An 18,235-nucleotide genomic window follows, 5' to 3' on the forward strand; every position below is an offset into this window, starting at 1 on the left:
CCTCACGGGGACGGGTGGAATTTTGGTGGGGACGGGTGGGATTTCTGTCCCTGCGCAACTCTCTACTCCAGATGCACTCAACTGGGATTCATGAGGTATCCTGGGAGAGTAATAAGCAGTATCTCTGGAATATATTTACAGTATAAGGCAATGACTTAGTCCTCTTTGTATTCATTTTTAAAGCTTTCTAGGGAGGAAGTTTGATGTGGGAAGTTAACTGGATTTAGAACAGTAGTTCTCTGGGCAGCCCTGCCTTCTTCCTATCCCTTGGCTAAAAATGTGGGTACAATATTTCCTATTTGTTTTGGACTAGTCTAGCAGGATGAAAGTGGAAAGTGAAATTTAATCTTATCTGTTATTGACCTTTTTCTGAGTCCTGCTATATCAGTCCAGAACCCTCCCAGAAAGTCAGGAGTCTCCAGGACTGTATTGTTTGATATGAATTTTTATTTGTTTGCCAACAGTAACAGTTGGCTGCAGAATTGCTACTTTCACTCCTGTTGTACCATATATACTTGAATATAAATTGAGATTTATGGGCTCAAAAATGGGAGAGACTCTTTATATTCAAATCCTCTCTGGCTCTGTACCACCCCGCTCCCTTCCCAGGCCCACTACATGCCTCCAATGGGCCTGCCTTAAATTCTGGTGGTCTAGCAGTGAGCCTGTACAGTGGAGATTCCTCCCCGCATCCTGTCCCGGCTGGCTCCACTCCACTTCTCTCCCACCCCCTGGACCACAGCTTATCTTTGATGCCCTGGTGGTCCAGAGGTGAACCGGGGCAGTAGCACTGTTCCTACATTCCTGCCCTGTACAGACGTGTTGTTGAAAATGGCTTCCATGAGAATTTGTGACAGCCATTTTCAACAACGAGTCTTGACACTTTTCATTTCATTTCATACCATTGAAATGAAAGGAGTTAAAAGTGTAGAATAACTTGTAAGCTTCAAGGATCTACATCATTCTTTTCTTGGTTAGGCTGAGAACTTTTCAGTAGCCCCTCATATGTCCTGTTCTGTATGTGTGCTGTATATGTTTGCCTTCCTCAGTACAAAGGGGAGGTTGGTGTTGCTGCCTACAACTACTACTACTACTATTAATTATTTATATAATGCTACCAGACATACGCAGCGCTATACAGAGTCACAAAGAAGAAGAAAACAGTCCCTGCTCAAAAGGGCTTACAATCTACAGTCCAGTGCCACTTTCATAAAACCAGAGTGGGCATGGACCGCAAATAGCAATGTGGACGATCAAAAATGTTGATCCAGAAAACTTTGGATCATGAAAGGGCAGATATAGACTCCAGCTAATAGCAGGCATTTTCTCCTCAACTTTGCACTGAAACTTGTTCAACGCCAGTGGAACATAAGCAAAGTAAGGAGGGAGGGAGAGCCCTGACATTTGGAGATATGTCAGGCAGTAATGATGCTTCCCATATCACACTTACTCTGGCCACACTAGGACAGCGCTCAAGCCTTGCTACATCATGCCCCCGCCAAAACAGAGAGGTTAGCAGCTGTATTGATTTCTTCTGTACTTTGGAGGAAGTAGGGTAGCTGTGTCAATGGCAGTGGCAGCCTGTGAGGGGAGGGAGAAAAAGATGCTGGATATGGTGCAGAAGGGTAAGAGAAGAGGTGCTAGAAACTCTAGGTATGTGCCCGAGCTTCTTTAAAAATTTGGTTGGATCATTTAAAGGTGTCCCTATAAATTTTAATCTAATTACAACATTTAACCTATATTTGGCAGGGTCCCATGGAGCTGGCCATCCTTCAGAAACTCTAACCCCATTAGTTGCTTGGGGAGCAGGAGTTGGCTATTCACAGCGAACTGCATCCCAATACTTTGAAGATGATTTTTTGAAAGGTATGTCACTCTTGAGTAATTATATCATTTTAGCAGCTACAATGGGAAAACAAAATTTGCAGAGATGTAAGCTAACCTTGAGGTTTACAGAAATGGCACATCATTTTAATTCTCTCACTTTAAATGGGAGTATCAAAATATTATATTGCAAATTCTATAACAAATAATAAAACTTTCAACATAAAACATCATTTTAATTACCATATTTTTTGCTCCATAAGATGCACTTTTTCCACCCCCAAAAAGGGGGTGGAAAAGTGGTTGTGTCTAATGGATCAAATACACCTCCTTGCCCCTTGGTATCTTTTTTTAACTGGTGATAACTTCAGCCAATTACTGAGCGGCGCAGGACCAGGCAGGAAGCACATCAGTCATGCTCCTGCGTTGTGTGCCGCTCTGCACTGAAAGGCAGCCATCCAGCAGGAGACCGCGCTGGACTATCACCAGTTAAAAAAAGGTACCGGGAAGGGGGGGCTGCGGACTGTTTCAGGCTTCGGGCTGCTGTGGGTGGCTTCGGGCTTCCCAGCAGCAGACGCACCTACGTGTAGTAGAGGAAAAACCAAGAAAAAAAATTCTGAACCAAATTTTTTCCCTTGGTTTTTCCTTCTCTACAGAGATGTGCGTCTTATAGAACGAAAAATAAGGTACTAACTTGTTTGCAAGAGAATGCATTTCGCTTTCAGTGCATTACATTTTGATATTTTGCTTCAAAATAGTGCTAAACTCAAATGTATAAGTTGTACCCTTTTCTTCACAGATATATTTTGTGTTCTGCTGTTCTTATAAAATATTCTGAAGGCATAAATACATTCTATGCTATTATAATAAAAAGGTAACTGCATTATAAGCTCACCTTTTTCAATTTGAGTTTGAATTTAACATCAAGTGTTATGTTCCTTCTCTCATGAAATAAAGTTCTCTCCCATGCTCCTAATGGAAGGTAGAAAGGGCTCCAAGAAAACAAAATGCATCTTAATATTTTAATATTCCTGTTATTATTTCTGTACTTTTATGCCATAAGAATCATGGTATGTGACTTTGTATAATTTTAGGATAATGATTTATTTCTCTTGAGAGAAATGTTTTCAAGAATCTCAGACTGCAGTATAAAATTCCTGCTGGGCTTGTTTCTGAAATGTGTTGATAATGTTTCAGATCTTTTTATTGGTTTTATGTTATTGGTTCTAAATTTGCCTGAAATCAGGCCTATCTCAGGAAAAAATCATGCCAGCATCAGAAGGTAAAGATGCAAATGATTATTTCTTGGAGAGTAAATAGGAGATGATAAAAATTTAATAAAAGCATAATTCCACCCAAAGTTCTTACTTTTCTCCTTCACTTGCTCACCTACCTCCATCCACTAAGCTCACTAGTATTGTTCATAGAAATAGTAGTGTGTGTACCATAGAATATATATAAAGTTTACACCATCAGATATCAGCCAGAAACTCAATACAGTATTTGACATTCCCACGACATAATAAAACTAAAGCTCCTATCTATTTGTGTGTGCTTGTGTACAGTAGATAATAATATAGTAAATGATAACAGAGTCATACCTGTCACCCTATGCACAGGTTACACTTCTTCATGATTAAACAATGGTTTCGCGAACAAGGTAGTCAGCAATTAAATGAACAGAAAGCAAAAAGTGTAACAACATCAGATTGGTCCACAACTAAACAATTCAATATGAGAAGATAAAATAAAATCCCCAAACTTTCACACGTGAAAGAATTTTCTCATCATAAAAGAAAAGGAGCCCATGATTGATCACAGAAAGAAAGAAACATGACGGTAGATAAAGGCCAAATGTCCCATCTAGTCTGCCCATCCGCAGTAACCATTATCTCTTTCTCTCTCCAAGAGATCTCATTTGCCTATCCCAGGCCCTTTTGAATTCAGACACAGTCTCTGTCAACTTATTCAGGTAATGGAGATCCAAAAATAACTAAGAAAAATGGGGAGACCCAATTATCCACAGTGAAAACAATCCACCGATGAAAACAAAAACTGTGGATACAGATGTTCTGGAGATAATTTATTAAACACTGACATATAAAACCATGAAAATTCAATTAAAAAAGTAAAATGATAAAAAATACTGTGATAAAAAATCCAACCGGACCCTACACGGTTCGTGTTTCGGCAAACACGCCTTCCTCAGGGGTCCAATGGTTTGCAACCTCACATATAAAGAATTGGACTGAAAACAGTCTATTGTCTTTAAACATGTGAGCAAAGAACACAGCAGACAAGCTGTTCTGGAGATATGCATGGAGCAGATTTGCATGCCTGACACTGCTATTATATGCAAATCTCTCTCGTGCATATTCATTAGGGCTAGCCTGAAAACCCAATTGGCCTGGTGGTCCTCCAGGACAGGGTTGGGGACCACTGACCTAGTGTATGGAATCCAGAAGGGATGTGACAGAATGGAAGATTAGGTTTTTACCTTTGATTATCTTCTTTCTGTTAGTCCTTGTAGGATTCCATATGACCCGCCCTCTCTGTGTATACTCAGTTGTTTAGAATAGCCTAATTCTTTCTGCCTTGATTATTCTCCTTGCAGGTTTGAAAGTTTCCAGCCAGTTGACAGATCTTGTGGGCAGTTTTCCACTTCTGTGAGTGTGCTGTCTCAGGTGGGTGTGAAGATCTGCAACGTGACATAAGCTCGAGAAATGAGCATCGATATGGCAAATGAGGTTCAACGTAGATAAGTGTAAAGTGATACATGTCAGTAACACAAATCTCATGCACGAATACAGGATGTCCAGGGCGGTACATGGAGAGACCTCCCAGGAAAGAGACTTGGGAGTTCTGATCGATAAGTCGATGAAGCAGTCTGCGCAAGCGTGGCGTCGTTAAAAAGGGCAAACAGAATGCTAGGAATGATTAAGAAGGGGATCATGAACAGATCGGAGAAGGTTATCATGCTGCTATACCGGGCCATGGTGCACACTCACCTGGAGTACTGCGTCCAGCACTAGTCGCCATACATGAAGAAGGACATGGTACTACTTGAAAGGGTCCAGAGAAGAGTGGCTAAAATGGTTAAGGGGCTGGAGGAGTTGACATACAGTGAAAGATTGGAGAAACTGGGCCTCTTCTCCCTTGAAAAGAGGAGACTGAGAGGGGACATGATTGAAACATTCAAAATACTGAAGGGAATAGACTTAGCAGATAAAGACAGATTGTTCACTCTCTCCAAGATAGGAAGAACGAGAGGGCACTCTCTAAAGCTGAAAGGGGATAGATTCCGTACAAACGTAAGGAAGTTCTTCTTCACCCAGAGAGTGGTAGAAAACTGGAACGCTCTTCCGGAGTCTGTTATAGGGGAAAACACCCTCCAGGGATTCAAGACAAAGTTGGACAAGTTCCTGCTAAACTGGAACATACGTAGGTGAGGCTGGACTCATTTAGAGCACTGGTCTTTGACCAGGGGCCGCTGCGTGATCAGACTGCTGGGCACAATGGACCATTGATCTGACCCAGCAGTGACAATTCTTATGTTCTTATGTTCTACATTGTTCCTCAATGTTTTGCTGGATTGCCTTTGTGCCTGTTTATTACTTGTTTTATGTTTTGCAGAACAAACCAGTTCAAAAATTGTTTATGTTGTTGCGGATCTTCCTCATGTTCCCCTTGTCCTGGATTTGTTCAGGTATGTTGCTTGGCTTTGGGATTCAACTGGATACGTATCTAGCTCTCAGTCTAAGGAGGAGGAGCATGTGCTCAGTAAAGTGTTTAATTTCTGCAACTCCCAGATTGCGGGTTGGGATTGAACACCTAGCCAAAAGTACATCAAGTTCAGTATCCTGTTTGCAACAGTGACCAATCCAGTCCCAAATATCACCAAGATATCCCTGTATGATGAACGGGATAGTAAATTTCAATAAAACTTGGAAACATTTTACTCTAATTTCTATCTTGTTCAACTTTTCATATGCTTGTGTCTTTTCAGAGTGGAAACTAGAGAACTGGAAGAGGCTTGATGTCAACCAGGTATCAAATTCATTGTCTTTAAAATTTGTATTCCTTAATTTAATTCTACTTTACAATACATATATTTTTACACAGGTAAAAATATATGTTTATGTAAAAACGCAGTTTGATTGTGGTCTTCTTCATTTGTTAGTAAATTAAGCATTCACATGTTTGCCATATTAGATTAAAGGAAAGAATAGGTTGTGTCTGATGGAAAAGTATTCAAGGGGGGAACCTTGCAAGTAGTTTTCCATTTGAAAACTAGCATGCATACCTATGGCAGCTTCCTTTGTGACACATAAGAACATAAGAACATAAGAAGTTGCCTCCGCTGAGGCAGACCATAGGTCCATCCTGCTCAGCGGTCCGCTCCCGCGGCGGCCCATCAGGCCCATTGACTGAGCAATGGTCTATACCTATCTATACCCCCCAATCCCTTTTTCTTCTAGGAATCTATCCAAACCTTCTTTGAAACCATTTAGTGTTTTCTTGTCTACAACAGCCTCTGGAAGCGCGTTCCATGTATCTACCACCCTCTGAGTGAAAAAGTACTTCCTAGCGTTTGTTCTAAACCTGTCCCCTTTCAATTTCCCCCAATGCCCCCTTGTGCTTGTGGTGCCCCTTAATTTGAAAAATCTGTCCCTGACTACTTTTTCTATGCCCTTCAGGATCTTGAAGGTTTCTATCATGTCTCCTCTAAGTCTTCGCTTCTCCAGGGAGAAAAGTCCCAACTGCTTCAATCTGTCGGTATATGGGAGATTTTCCATTCCCTTTATCAGTTTGGTTGCTCTTCTTTGTACTCCCTCAAGTACCGCCATGTCTTTCTTGAGGTACGGCGACCAGTACTGGACACAGTACTCCAGATGCGGCCGTACCATTGCACGATACAGCGGCATGATAACTTCCTTCGTCCTGGTTGTAATACCCTTCTTAATGATACCCAGCATTCTGTTTGCTTTCCTAGAGGCTGTGGCGCATTGCGCCGATGCCTTCAGTGTTGCGTCTACCATCACTCCCAGGTCTCTCTCCAGGTTACTAACCCCTAGTGGTGTTCCCCCCATTTTGTATGTGAACATCGGGTTCTTTTTCCCCACGTGCATGACCTTGCATTTCCCCACGTTGAAGCTCATCTGCCATTTTTCGGCCCACTTTTCCAGCTGCGTTAGATCCTTTTGGAGATCCTCGCAGTCTTCCTTGGTTTGAGCCCTGCTGTATAGTTTGGTGTCATCTGCAAATTTAATGACTTCACACTTAGTTCCCGCCTCTAGGTCATTTATGTAGATATTGAACAAGAGCGGTCCCAGCACCGACCCCTGCGGAACTCCGCTCGTGACCCCTTTCCAGTCTGAGTAGTGGCCCTTTACGCCAACCCTCTGCTTCCTGTTTGACAGCCAGTTTTTGATCCATCGGTGGACCTCCCCTTGTACCCCGTGGTTCCATATCTTTTTAAGCAGTCTCTCGTGTGGCACCTTGTCGAAGGCTTTTTGGAAGTCAAGGTAAATGATGTCTATAGATTCCCCTTTATCCACCTGGCTGTTCACTCCCTCAAAGAAGTACAATAAGTTTGTGAGGCATGACCTACCCTTACAGAAGCCATGTTGACTTGGTTTTAGCTGCCCATTTTTTTCGATGTGCTCACAGATGCCGTCTTTAATCAGTGCCTCCATCATCTTTCCCGGGACTGAGGTCAGGCTCACCGGCCTGTAGTTTCCCGGGTCCCCCCTTGCGCCCTTTTTGAAGATGGGTGTGACATTTGCTATTTTCCAATCCTCCGGGATCTCTCCGGTTTTTAAGGATAGGTTGCATATCTGTCGAAGTGGCTCCGCTATTACGTCTTTTAGTTCCTTGAGTACCCTTGGGTGAATGCCATCCGGACCCGGCGATTTGTCGCTCTTTAGTCTGTCAATCTGCTTGAGTACATCCTCTTGGCTTACCTCTAAATTGACCAGCTTATCTTCTTGGTCTCCTATTACGATCTCCTCGGGTTCTGGAATGTTGGTTATATTCTCCATCGTGAAGACTGACGTGAAGAACTCATTTAACCTGTCAGCTATCTCTTTCTCTTCTTTTACAACTCCCTTTCGGTCTCCATCGTCCAATGGTCCCACTTCTTCTCTCGCCGGTTGCTTCCCCTTGACGTATCTGAAGAACGACTTGAAGTTTGTTGCTTCCTTTGCCAGTCTCTCTTCGTATTCTCTTTTTGCTTTTCTAACCACTCGGTGACACTCTTTCTGGTGTTCTTTGTGCCCTTTTTGGTTCTCCTCTGTTTGGTCTTTTTTCCATTTTCTGAACGATGCTTTCTTGTCGCTTATCGCCTTCTTCACTGCACTTGTTATCCACACTGGGATTTTTGTTCTATTTTTTTTGCACCCTTTTCTGAACTTGGGGATGCATATGCTTTGTGCTTCGTGCACAGTCTCCTTGAGTAAGGTCCAGGCTTTTTCTACGGATTCCGTCTTCCCTATGTTGCCTTTGAGCTTCTTTCCCACCATTTTTCTCATGGCATCATAATTTCCTTTTTTGAAGTTGAGTGCCGTCGTTGTGGTTCTTTTCCCCTTTGATGATCCAATTTCAAGCTTGCACTGGATCATGTTGTGATCGCTGTTACCTAGTGGGGGTAATACCGCCACCTCCTTTGCTGGCCCCCCTAGTCCGTTAAAGATTAGGTCAAGAGTGGCATCGCCCCGTGTTGGTTCCGTGACCAGCTGCTCCATGAAACAGTCCCTTGTGACTTCTATGAATTTTGTCTCTCTTGCGCAGTTTGAGTGCCCAATACTCCAGTCTATCCCAGGATGGTTGAAGTCCCCCATCACCACCACATTTCCGCTTCTGCATACCTGTTTCAGTTCAGCCTCCATCTCCTGGTCGATTTCTTCCGGTTGTCCAGGTGGGCGGTAGTACAGACCCAGTTTAATGTCTGCTCCTGCTCCTCCCTGTAGCTTAACCCATAGTGATTCCAGGCCATCCGCCCGTACTGTTGTTTCCGTCCTGGCTGATGGTATGGAGTCTTTTATGTACAGCGCTATTCCTCCACCCTTTTTATGTGTCCTGTCTCTCCTGTATAGTTTGTACCCTGGTATGGCCACATCCCATTGATTGTCCTCGGTCCACCACATTTCTGTGACTCCAATTATGTCTAGGTCCTTATTGCTGGCTGTGATTTCCAGTTCTCCCATTTTGGCCCTCAGGCTCCTAGCATTTGTGTATAGGCAGTTTAAGACCCAGTTTTTTGTCCTCTCTCTTTGTTTCCCTTGTGCTTTGGTATTCCTGCAGTTTCCCTCATAGTTTGCCAGCCCCTGAGCTTCGTCCTCCTCCTGTTGTGTGTGTGTGACGTCCTCTGCCTGTTTCCCCTGCGCCTCCTGCTCTCCTAAATCCCACTCAGTCCTGGGCTCTTTTTCACAATGACTTTGCCCCTCTGTTTCCTGTTGTTCTGTATTGGTCCCGCTTACCTGGTCCATTTGTGCCCTCGATCCCTGCAATGCGTCTTTAGGTCCTTTTTCAACCCATACACCCTCAGACCCGAGTCCTCTTTTACAATGTCCCAGTTCAGTATCTTTGTCAGGTACTGATGTCCGATGTGTCGAGGTCAGGTCGACTATTTTTGTCATTCCAGGTGGTGGGATCTCGAGCTGGCCAAAGGCAGGCCTTTGGCCCCTCTCCTGTTAGTTGGAGTGGATTACGTAGCCATTTGGAGTGAACTACATAGCCATACGTAATCATAGCAAAGTTTTGGCTTATTTGATCTCAGCCTGCAGAATGCTTTGGATCAGGCAATTGACTGATTGACCTACCCTCAGCAGATTTCAAGGGACTAATGTTATTCAGAAAGGGACTGGATGATCGCCTGACCAGCATGGCATTTTGTTGGCCAAAATCTCTACCTGACAATAGACCGTGAGCTTCTAGAGGCCCCGGACAGTCTAATTTTTGTGGCTCCAGGTGTTTTCAATAGTACTCAGGTGGAGCTTCCTCTCTGAAATCCTTCCAGGGAGCCATATAGAGATTCTCAGGTCCCAGGCAGAGCTAAGCCTCCGGTTCTTGTTCCACTCCAACCTCCAAGAAAGCACAATAATGCCAGGTCTCGAGCAGTTACTCTGATGATAGGGAGACAGTTCTCTGAGTATGCAGAGGTCTGGGTGCAGATTTCGTCAGACAGTTTGGTGCTGGAGATCATTCAGAGCAGTTACAAGCTTGAATTCGCTTAGCCTCTAATGGACTGGTGTGTGGACTCCCTGATGGGGTAACCAGAGAAAATTAGCAAGGTCACAGCCACAGTTCATAGGCTGCTAAATTTTCAGGCCATAGAGTTTCTGCTGCCCGAAGATTCGGGCTCAGGCAGATACGTGGTACCCAAGAAAGGCTCAGACGACTGGAGACCCATTCGGGATCTTTCACAAGTCACTGCAGTGTTGAAAGTGCCACATTTTCACATGGAAGCATCAGGGGAACTTTGTGGCCTAGCTGGATTTGATGGAAACCTACCTGCACATTCCCATCTTCCAGAACATAGAAAGTTCCTGAGATTTCATGTCCTAGAAAATCATTACCAGTTCTCTCCCATCCGTCTATTCACTCTCCTCGCTCTCTGAATAGTGGTTATTTATCGACCTCCTCACAAAACCCTATCTTCCTTTCTTACTGACCTTGACTCCTGGCTCTCCATCTTTCTCGAACCATCATCCCCTTTTCTTATCCTTGGTGATTTCAACATTCTTGCTGAAGACATCTCTGACTCCTACACTTCAGTTTCTTGCTCTAATATCATTCAGTCTTTAGCAGTGCTTCACTAGCTCTACACACCAGAATGGCCACTGCCTTGACGTTGTTCTCTTCTCTAACTCCTCAGTTGTCAGTTTCTCCACCTCAATTCTCGCGCTCTCTGACCATCATCTGATGGCCTTCATGACTTGACACCCTCCTCCACAGACACTACCGATCCTCACAAATACATTCAGGAATCTTCAGGCTATTGACCCATGCACTTTCTGTGCCACTGTCTCTTCCCCCCCCATCTCTCAAACACTATGCCTCCTCCCAATTCAATCCTATAAGACACGCCAAACCCCAGCCCTGGCTGAACTCTAAGATCAGCTACTTATGTTTCTGCGCCCGATCTACGGAACATCATTGGCTAAAATCCCACGCTCATGGTGGCTTTGTTCACTTCAAATTCTTGCTGACCTCCTTCCAATCTACCCTTTCACTTGCAAAACAAGACTACTACACTTGCTTGACTGATTCTCTTGGATCAACCCTCGCCATCTCTCTACTCAATGTGCCCTCACCTCTGACTCCTCCTTCTCCCCAGACTATAGCTGAGTACTTCCATGACAAGGTTAACAAGATTAACTTTGAGTTCCTGACTGAATCGCCACCACCTCTCCCTCCTCCTGTTCTCCCCACGGACCCTCCACCGACCCGTGCCGCCTTTTCTTTTCTGAAATCATGGAGGAGGAAACTGTGCACATTTTTTCTTTTCCAAACTCACCACCTGTTCTTCCGATCCCATCCCTTTCCATCTATGTATCATTATCTCTCCTACTAACATCCGCGCTATCTGCCATATCCTCAATCTATCCATCTCTACTATGATTGTACCCGATGCCTTCAAGCATGCTGTAGTTAAACTGCTCCTCAAAAAACCCTTGCTGGATCCTACCCGCCCCTCCAATCATTCCATCTCCCTCCTCCCCTTCTTATCCAAGCTACTTGAACGTGCTGTGGCTGTCTAACTTTCTTTCATCTCAACCTATTCTTGACCCCCTTCAATCAGGCTTTTGCCCTCTTCATTCTACAGAAATTGTCCTTGCTAGAGTCTCCAATGACCTGCTTCTAGCCAAATCCAAAGGCCACTATACCATCCTCCTCCTCCTTGATCTGTCTGCAGCGTTTGACACTTTAGATCACCAGCCTACTCATTGATAAGCTGTCCTTGCTTGAATTTCAGGACTCTTATCTCCTACCTTTTCCATCACACTTTTAGCATGTGCTCTGGAGAATCCTCTGCTGCCATCCCGCTATTGATTGGCGTACCTCAGGGCTCTGTCTTGGGACCTCTCTTCTTCTATCTACACTCTTGGAGCTCTAATCTCAACCCAAGGCCTTCGGTACCATTTCTATGCTGACAACTCACAAATCCACCTCTCTATGCCCAAAATGTCTTCAGCAATCCAGTCCCAAGTCTCGGCCTGCCTGTTTGACATTGCTACATGGATGTCTCGCCAACATCTAAAGTTAAGCATGGCCAAGACAGAACTCCTTATCTTTCCTCCTAAACCTGCCTCTCTTCCCCTTAGCTTCTCTATTTGTGTCTAATGCTCTCATCCTCCCTGTCTCGTTGGCTCACAACTTTGGTGTCATCTTTGACTCGTCTTACTCTTTCTTTTCTTTTTTTTTTCTTTTTTATTTATAACCTTTTCCAATTTTTAAATCAAGTATTTCATTACAACTTGAAATGAATCAGAAACATTTCACAAAAAGAAATCAAATAATTATACAAAGTATATACATAGGAATATAATCTACTATTTAGTCCACCATTATGGGAATCAAGAAAGGAAATTAGATTTCATAAACTAAACACAATTATTTATATTAGAGTAACGGCAATGGGTATTCCATCCTACAGCCGGATGAAAATCATTTGTCATTGGACTAAGATACTAACCCTTCTTTTGGTCCTATAAAATCTAACAGCTGTTTGGGCTCAAAGAAAAGAAAATTTTATTTTGATAAGAAATATAACATTTTGCCAGAAATTTAAGCAAAAAAGTAACCCCAAGAGCTCCTTCCTTTGCTTCTGGGTTTTCTGAGCTAAATCTGGAAAAATTCTAACATTTGAGCCCAAGAACTTATCATTAATATGACGGAAATATAAATGCAAAACATATTCCCTATCACTTTACAAAGCTAATGTCAACAACAAAATGGTTCTATCTGTAACCACCTCAAAAGAACTTTCCAGAAATACAGATTCATATCAGCATTATCTTTAGGTGTTTGATTAGGAGTAGATTCCCCTTGAGGTCTCCTAATATCCAAATAATAAGCCCTAACAATTGGAGGGAGATTTTCCAATGGAATGGTGAAAACCTCTGGGAAAATTCAAAAACTTAAGCTACTTTTTCTAAGTGAATTCTCAAAGTTCTCCAACTTGTGGGAAATAAAGGATCTTTCTTTAACCATTTCCTTTTGGAGAGTCTTCTTTTAAATTTTCCTCTTGTTTCTCCAATTTTTCACTTAAATTAGAGAGTCACACCCCTTTGCTTTTCCACCTTGGAATAGATAGTCCCATAATCAGTTTTAATGGTTGAAAGACTTAATTTAAGGTTGGCGTCCATGATAGATATGGCCTGCCAGAGCACTTCCACATCAATTTGTTCTGGTCTTTTCAGCTCCCCAAAACTGATATTGTTCCCTCCAGAAGCTCCTCTCACCTCTCCTTCTGCAGTGCTGGGAGATAGCTGGCAAAAATCACTGACATCGTCCTCCTGAGGCTCCAGTGCTGGTGTCCCTCCTCTGCTGGAGTGTAGCCTTCCCTCACCAGGCAGCTGAGCTCCTGCATCTCCCTGTACTAATTCACTTCCGAGTTGGGGAGGGATTGACTTCTGCTCCAGGCTCAGTGACGTCTGGGCAGCTCCTGTGTCGAGTTCCCCCAAAGACTCCAGGCTCACCCCCAAGGTAGGATAGTTCTCAGCTGAGCGGGCAAAAGCGCTTAAAATTGTTGGTTGTGTCAAGCGCAGAGGGGTCCCGAGCGCCGTAGGGTTAGGGTGGGTGGTCCCTTTTCCCCATTCCGGGAGAGTTACTCCACAGTTCTGAAGTTTACCAAGGGAAAAATCTCACGGTTCGCTGTGCCTGCTCAAGCATCTGTCCTCGACACCATCTTGATTCTATTCTCTCTATCTCTTTTCAACAAACAACAAAAACTTGTAGCTTTTTTGTATACCATGTCGCTAAAATCTGGTGTTTCCTTTCTGAGCACACTGCTAAGGCCATTATCCACACCCTCGTCACCTCTTGCCTGGCTTCTTAAGGGTTTCCTGCTATCCCATCTCTCCCCCTTCAATCTGTGCAGAATTCTGCTGCACGCCTTATATTCCACCAGGGTCATTATGTTCATGTTGCCCCTCTCCTCAAATTGCTTCATTGGCTCCCTGTCTGCTTCCGCGGAGAGTTCAAACTCCTCTTACTGACTTACAAGTGTACTTACTCTGTGGCTCCTCAGTCTCTCTTATCTCTCCCTACACTCTGCCCTAGGATCTCTGTTCTTCGGATAAATCTTTCTTGTCTGTACCCTTCTCTACTGCCAACTCCTGACTCCATCCTTTCTGCACCATATGCCTGGAACAACCTGCCTGAATTAGTACGCCAGGCTCCATCTCTGGTGGTATTCAAATCCAGACACAAAGCCCACTTTTCAAAGCTGCGTTTAGGTCCTAACATTTCCAACTTGTAATACACTATATCTGATTCTCATTCCCTCTGTAGCTCCTACCCTCTCTACTTCTGTATTACTTTCTATTTCCCTTTATGACCAAGCATATATTATAGAAACATGATGGCAGATAGAGGCCAAATGGCCCATCTAGTCTGCCCATCCGCAATAACTATTATCTCTTTCGCTCTCTGAGAGATCCCATGTGCCTATCCCAGGCCCTTTTGAATTCAGATCCTGTATCCTGTGTGTCTGTTTTAATTAGATTGTAAGCTCTTTCAAGCAGGGACCATCTCTTATGTGTTTAATTTACAACACTGCGTGTGCTATAGAAATAATAAATAGTAATAGTAGTAGTAGATCTCTGCTCTTCCCTTTTGGGTTAGCAACAGCTCCAGCTGTCCATCTATGCAACTCAGGCATGCATGTTCACCCATACATGGCTGTCTGGCTGATTAGCGGGAGCCCACATGGTTCAGGTCATACAGAGCCTGGGCTAGATAGTAAATTTCCAAATGAGCCAACTGGTTCTGTCCCAATCCCTGGAATACCTTGGAGTCTTCTTCAACACATCAGAAGGTTGTGTCTACCTTCTAGAGTCTTGCAGACAGTAGCTTTGCTCCCAGATAATAACCTTGTTGACCTGACCAGCTCTGTCCACATGGCACCACCTCCAAGTGCAAGGTTCCATGGCAACCATAACATAGAAGCATGATGGCAGATAAAGGCCAAATGGCCCGTCTAGTCTGCCCATCCACAGTAACCATTATTTATTTCTTTCTAGAGATCCCACGTGCTACCTCGGACCCTTTTGAATTCAGACATAGTCTGATTTTTAAAAGACAAAACACAAGTTCTGATAAAAAGAAATGTCTACAATAATTATAATGAAATTAATGCTGACCGTCTTTTTCAAGCTGGTGAACTACATACTAAGACTTTATCTTTTACAGGCTGATGTTGCTCCACTGATGGCCTCACTTATTGGAATTCCTTTCCCTCTTAATTCTGTGGTAAGGAAGAAAATGTTATATTTAGGAAAGTGTTTTCTTTAAGTGGAAAGTCTGTAAACAAATCTCTTGCTGAGTACAGAAAGCAAACTTAAAATCTAAAAATCTTTTTTTTTTTCAACAAAGCTTTCCACACACTCATTTGGTAAGCTCGTATTACTTTTTAATTCAGGGAGAAAGTGATCCCTTTAACATGAGAACTGTACCTTATATGTAATATTATATAAGTTGTATAAATAGTAAAGAGAGGTAGGAAAACTGATAAAGTAGATCAAATTGGGAGAGGGGTACAATATGTTAAAGAGGGAATTGAATAAAAAAATAATAAATTATGCATGACATTGATAATAGCATGAAATCCGTATAACTAGAAATTCCATGTGTGAAGGGAAGGACTATACAGGTAGGGCTTTACTACTATCCCCTAGGACAGAATGAACAGACAGGTGAAGAGATGTTTACAGCGATTAGGAAAGCTGGCAGCAGTATAATAGCAGAATGGCACTTGGTCACTCTTCAATGAAAGCTCTCGACAAAGTATTCAAAGGCAAGGAAATAACACTCCCAACGTAGATCAGGCTTGTCTATTCACTCATTTTTGCAGTGGTCAATTACAAATGCAAAAACTGGACACTACGGAAACAAAACAGAAGATTGACTCATTTGAGCTTTGATGCTGGAGAAGGATTTTATGTTTGCCATGGACCGCCAGAAGAACCAGCAAACGATTCTGGAAGAGATGAAGCCAGCTATGTCACTCGAAGTCCATATGATGAAGTTACAAAATATCTTATTTTGGTCACACTTTCAGAAAAGAGAGATCACTGGAGAAGGACAATATGTTTGAGATGATCAAAGGAACTAGGCAAAGAAGGTGACCTGTAATCAGATGGCTGGACATGTTGAAAACAACCAAGGGGATGACGCTTGAGGATCTTACTGGACTAGCACAAAAGGGAGGTAAAATTCCTAGATGCAATAAATGACTGTTTCTTGGAGCAACTGGTCCAGGAACTGACAAGAGAGGGGGAGTCTATTCTAAATTTAGTCCTTAGTGGAATGTAGGGAATAGTACGAGAGGTAACTGTATTGGGTCAGCTGGGAAACAGTGATCATGAGGACGATGCTTGGGTGCATAAGGAGAGGAATGGTCATTAGGAAAAGGGAGGTGATAATGCTGTTATATATGTCTCTGGTTAGGCCCCATTTGTAATAATGTGTGCAGATTTGGAGACCACGCCTTCAGAAAGATATAAATAGGATAGAGTTGGTCCAGAGGGCTGCTACAAAATTGGTTTGTAGTCTTTGTCTTAAATCATATGGGGACAGACTTACAGACTTTAATATGTATACTCTGGAGGAAGGACAGGAGAGAAGAGATATGATAAGTTCCGTCTGCAGAATCGAAAAGAAGTAGGGAGATTGTGGATGCCTTTCAAGGGACTCTGCTCAGACAAATGGTAATGGAACCCACAAGGGAAAAAAACTATACTGGATTTGGTGCTCACAAATGGTGAAAGTGTCCCAAATGTTCGAGTGGGGGCCCACCTGGGAAATAGCGATCATCATACATTTGGTTCGATATAGCAGCCAAAGTGGAGGATGGCCACACAAAACTCAAAGTCCTGGATTTCAAACATGCAGACTTTAGCAGCATGGGGGAGTACCTGAAAAAAGAGCTGATTGGATGAAAAAACATTAAGGAAGTGGAAAAACAGTGGTCCAAGTTGAAAAGTGCAATAAAAAGAGCTACTGACCTTTATGTGAAGAAAACAAATAAAAATGAAACCAATATGGTTCTCTAAACTAGTGGAGGAAAAAATAAAAGCAAAAGAATTGGCGTTCATGAAATATAAAAAAATCTCAAGAAGAGGAGTACAGAAAGAAACATTGAATGAAACTGAAAGAAGTCAAGAACATAAGAAGTTGCCCCCGCTGAGTCAGACCAGAGGTCCATCTTGCTCAGCGGTCCGCTCCCGCGACGGCCCATCAGGCCTAGTGCCTGAACAGTGATCCCTGATTAATTTTATAATTTTACCTCTAATCCCATCCCTATAATCTACCTCTACTCTTATCTGTACCCCTCAATCCCTTTGTCTTCCAAGTACCTATCAAAAGCTTTCTTGAACCCCTGTAGCGTGCTCCTGTTTATCACATCCTCCGGTAGCGCGTTCCATGTATCTACCACCCTCTGTGTGAAAAAGAACTTCCTAGCGTTTGTTCTAAACTTCTCCCCTTTCAATTTCTCTGAGTGCCCCCTTGTACTTGTTGATCCCCTTAATTTGAAAAATCTGTCCCTGTCTATTTTTTCTATACCCTTCATGATCTTGAAAGTTTCTATCATGTCTCCTCTAAGTCTCCGCTTCTCCAGGAAGAAAAGCCCTAGCCTTTTCAGTCTGTCAGTATACGAGAGGTCCTCCATGCCCTTTATCAGCTTAGTTGCTCTTCTTTGGACTCTCTCAAGTACCTCCATGTCCTTCTTGAGGTACGGCGACCAAAATTGAACACAGTACTCCAGGTGCGGGCGCACCATAGCACGATACAGTGGCAGGATGACTTCCTTCTTCCTGGTTGTGATACCCTTCTTAATGATACCCAACATTTTGTTTGCTTTCCTTGAGGCTGTTGCACACTGCGCTGACGCCTTTAATGTTGTGTCTACCATCACTCCCAGGTCCCTTTCAAGGTCGCTCACCCCTAGCACTGATCCCCCCATTTTGTAAGTGAACATCGGGTTTTTTTTCCCTATATGTACGACTTTGCACTTCCCTATGTTGAAACTCATTTGCCATTTTTTGGCCCATTCTTCCAGTGTTGTCAGATCTTTTTGGAGATCTTCGCAGTCCTCCATGTTATTTACCTTGCGATATAGTTTGGTGTCATCCGCAAATTTAATAACCTCACATTTTGTTTCTGCCTCCAGGTCGTTAATGAATAT

At 43.2% G+C, this 18,235-nt stretch overlaps 1 protein-coding gene across 4 annotated transcripts in view; it reads left to right on the top strand.

Moving 5' to 3' along the window:
* The window catches only part of PIGN (phosphatidylinositol glycan anchor biosynthesis class N), a 397,785-nt gene that overhangs the window by 144,329 nt on the left and 235,221 nt on the right, over positions 1 to 18,235 (top strand). For all 4 annotated transcript variants that reach the window (XM_033935002.1, XM_033935003.1, XM_033935005.1 and 1 more), the window contains 3 exons: positions 1,750 to 1,866; positions 5,831 to 5,871; positions 15,241 to 15,300. In XM_033935002.1, coding sequence (XP_033790893.1) covers positions 1,750 to 1,866; positions 5,831 to 5,871; positions 15,241 to 15,300 — 218 coding nt within the window. The remainder of the gene's footprint in view (positions 1 to 1,749; positions 1,867 to 5,830; positions 5,872 to 15,240; positions 15,301 to 18,235) is intronic.

The sequence above is a fragment of the Geotrypetes seraphini genome, chromosome 2 (genome assembly GCF_902459505.1).
Source record: "Geotrypetes seraphini chromosome 2, aGeoSer1.1, whole genome shotgun sequence".
NCBI lineage: Eukaryota > Metazoa > Chordata > Amphibia > Gymnophiona > Dermophiidae > Geotrypetes > Geotrypetes seraphini.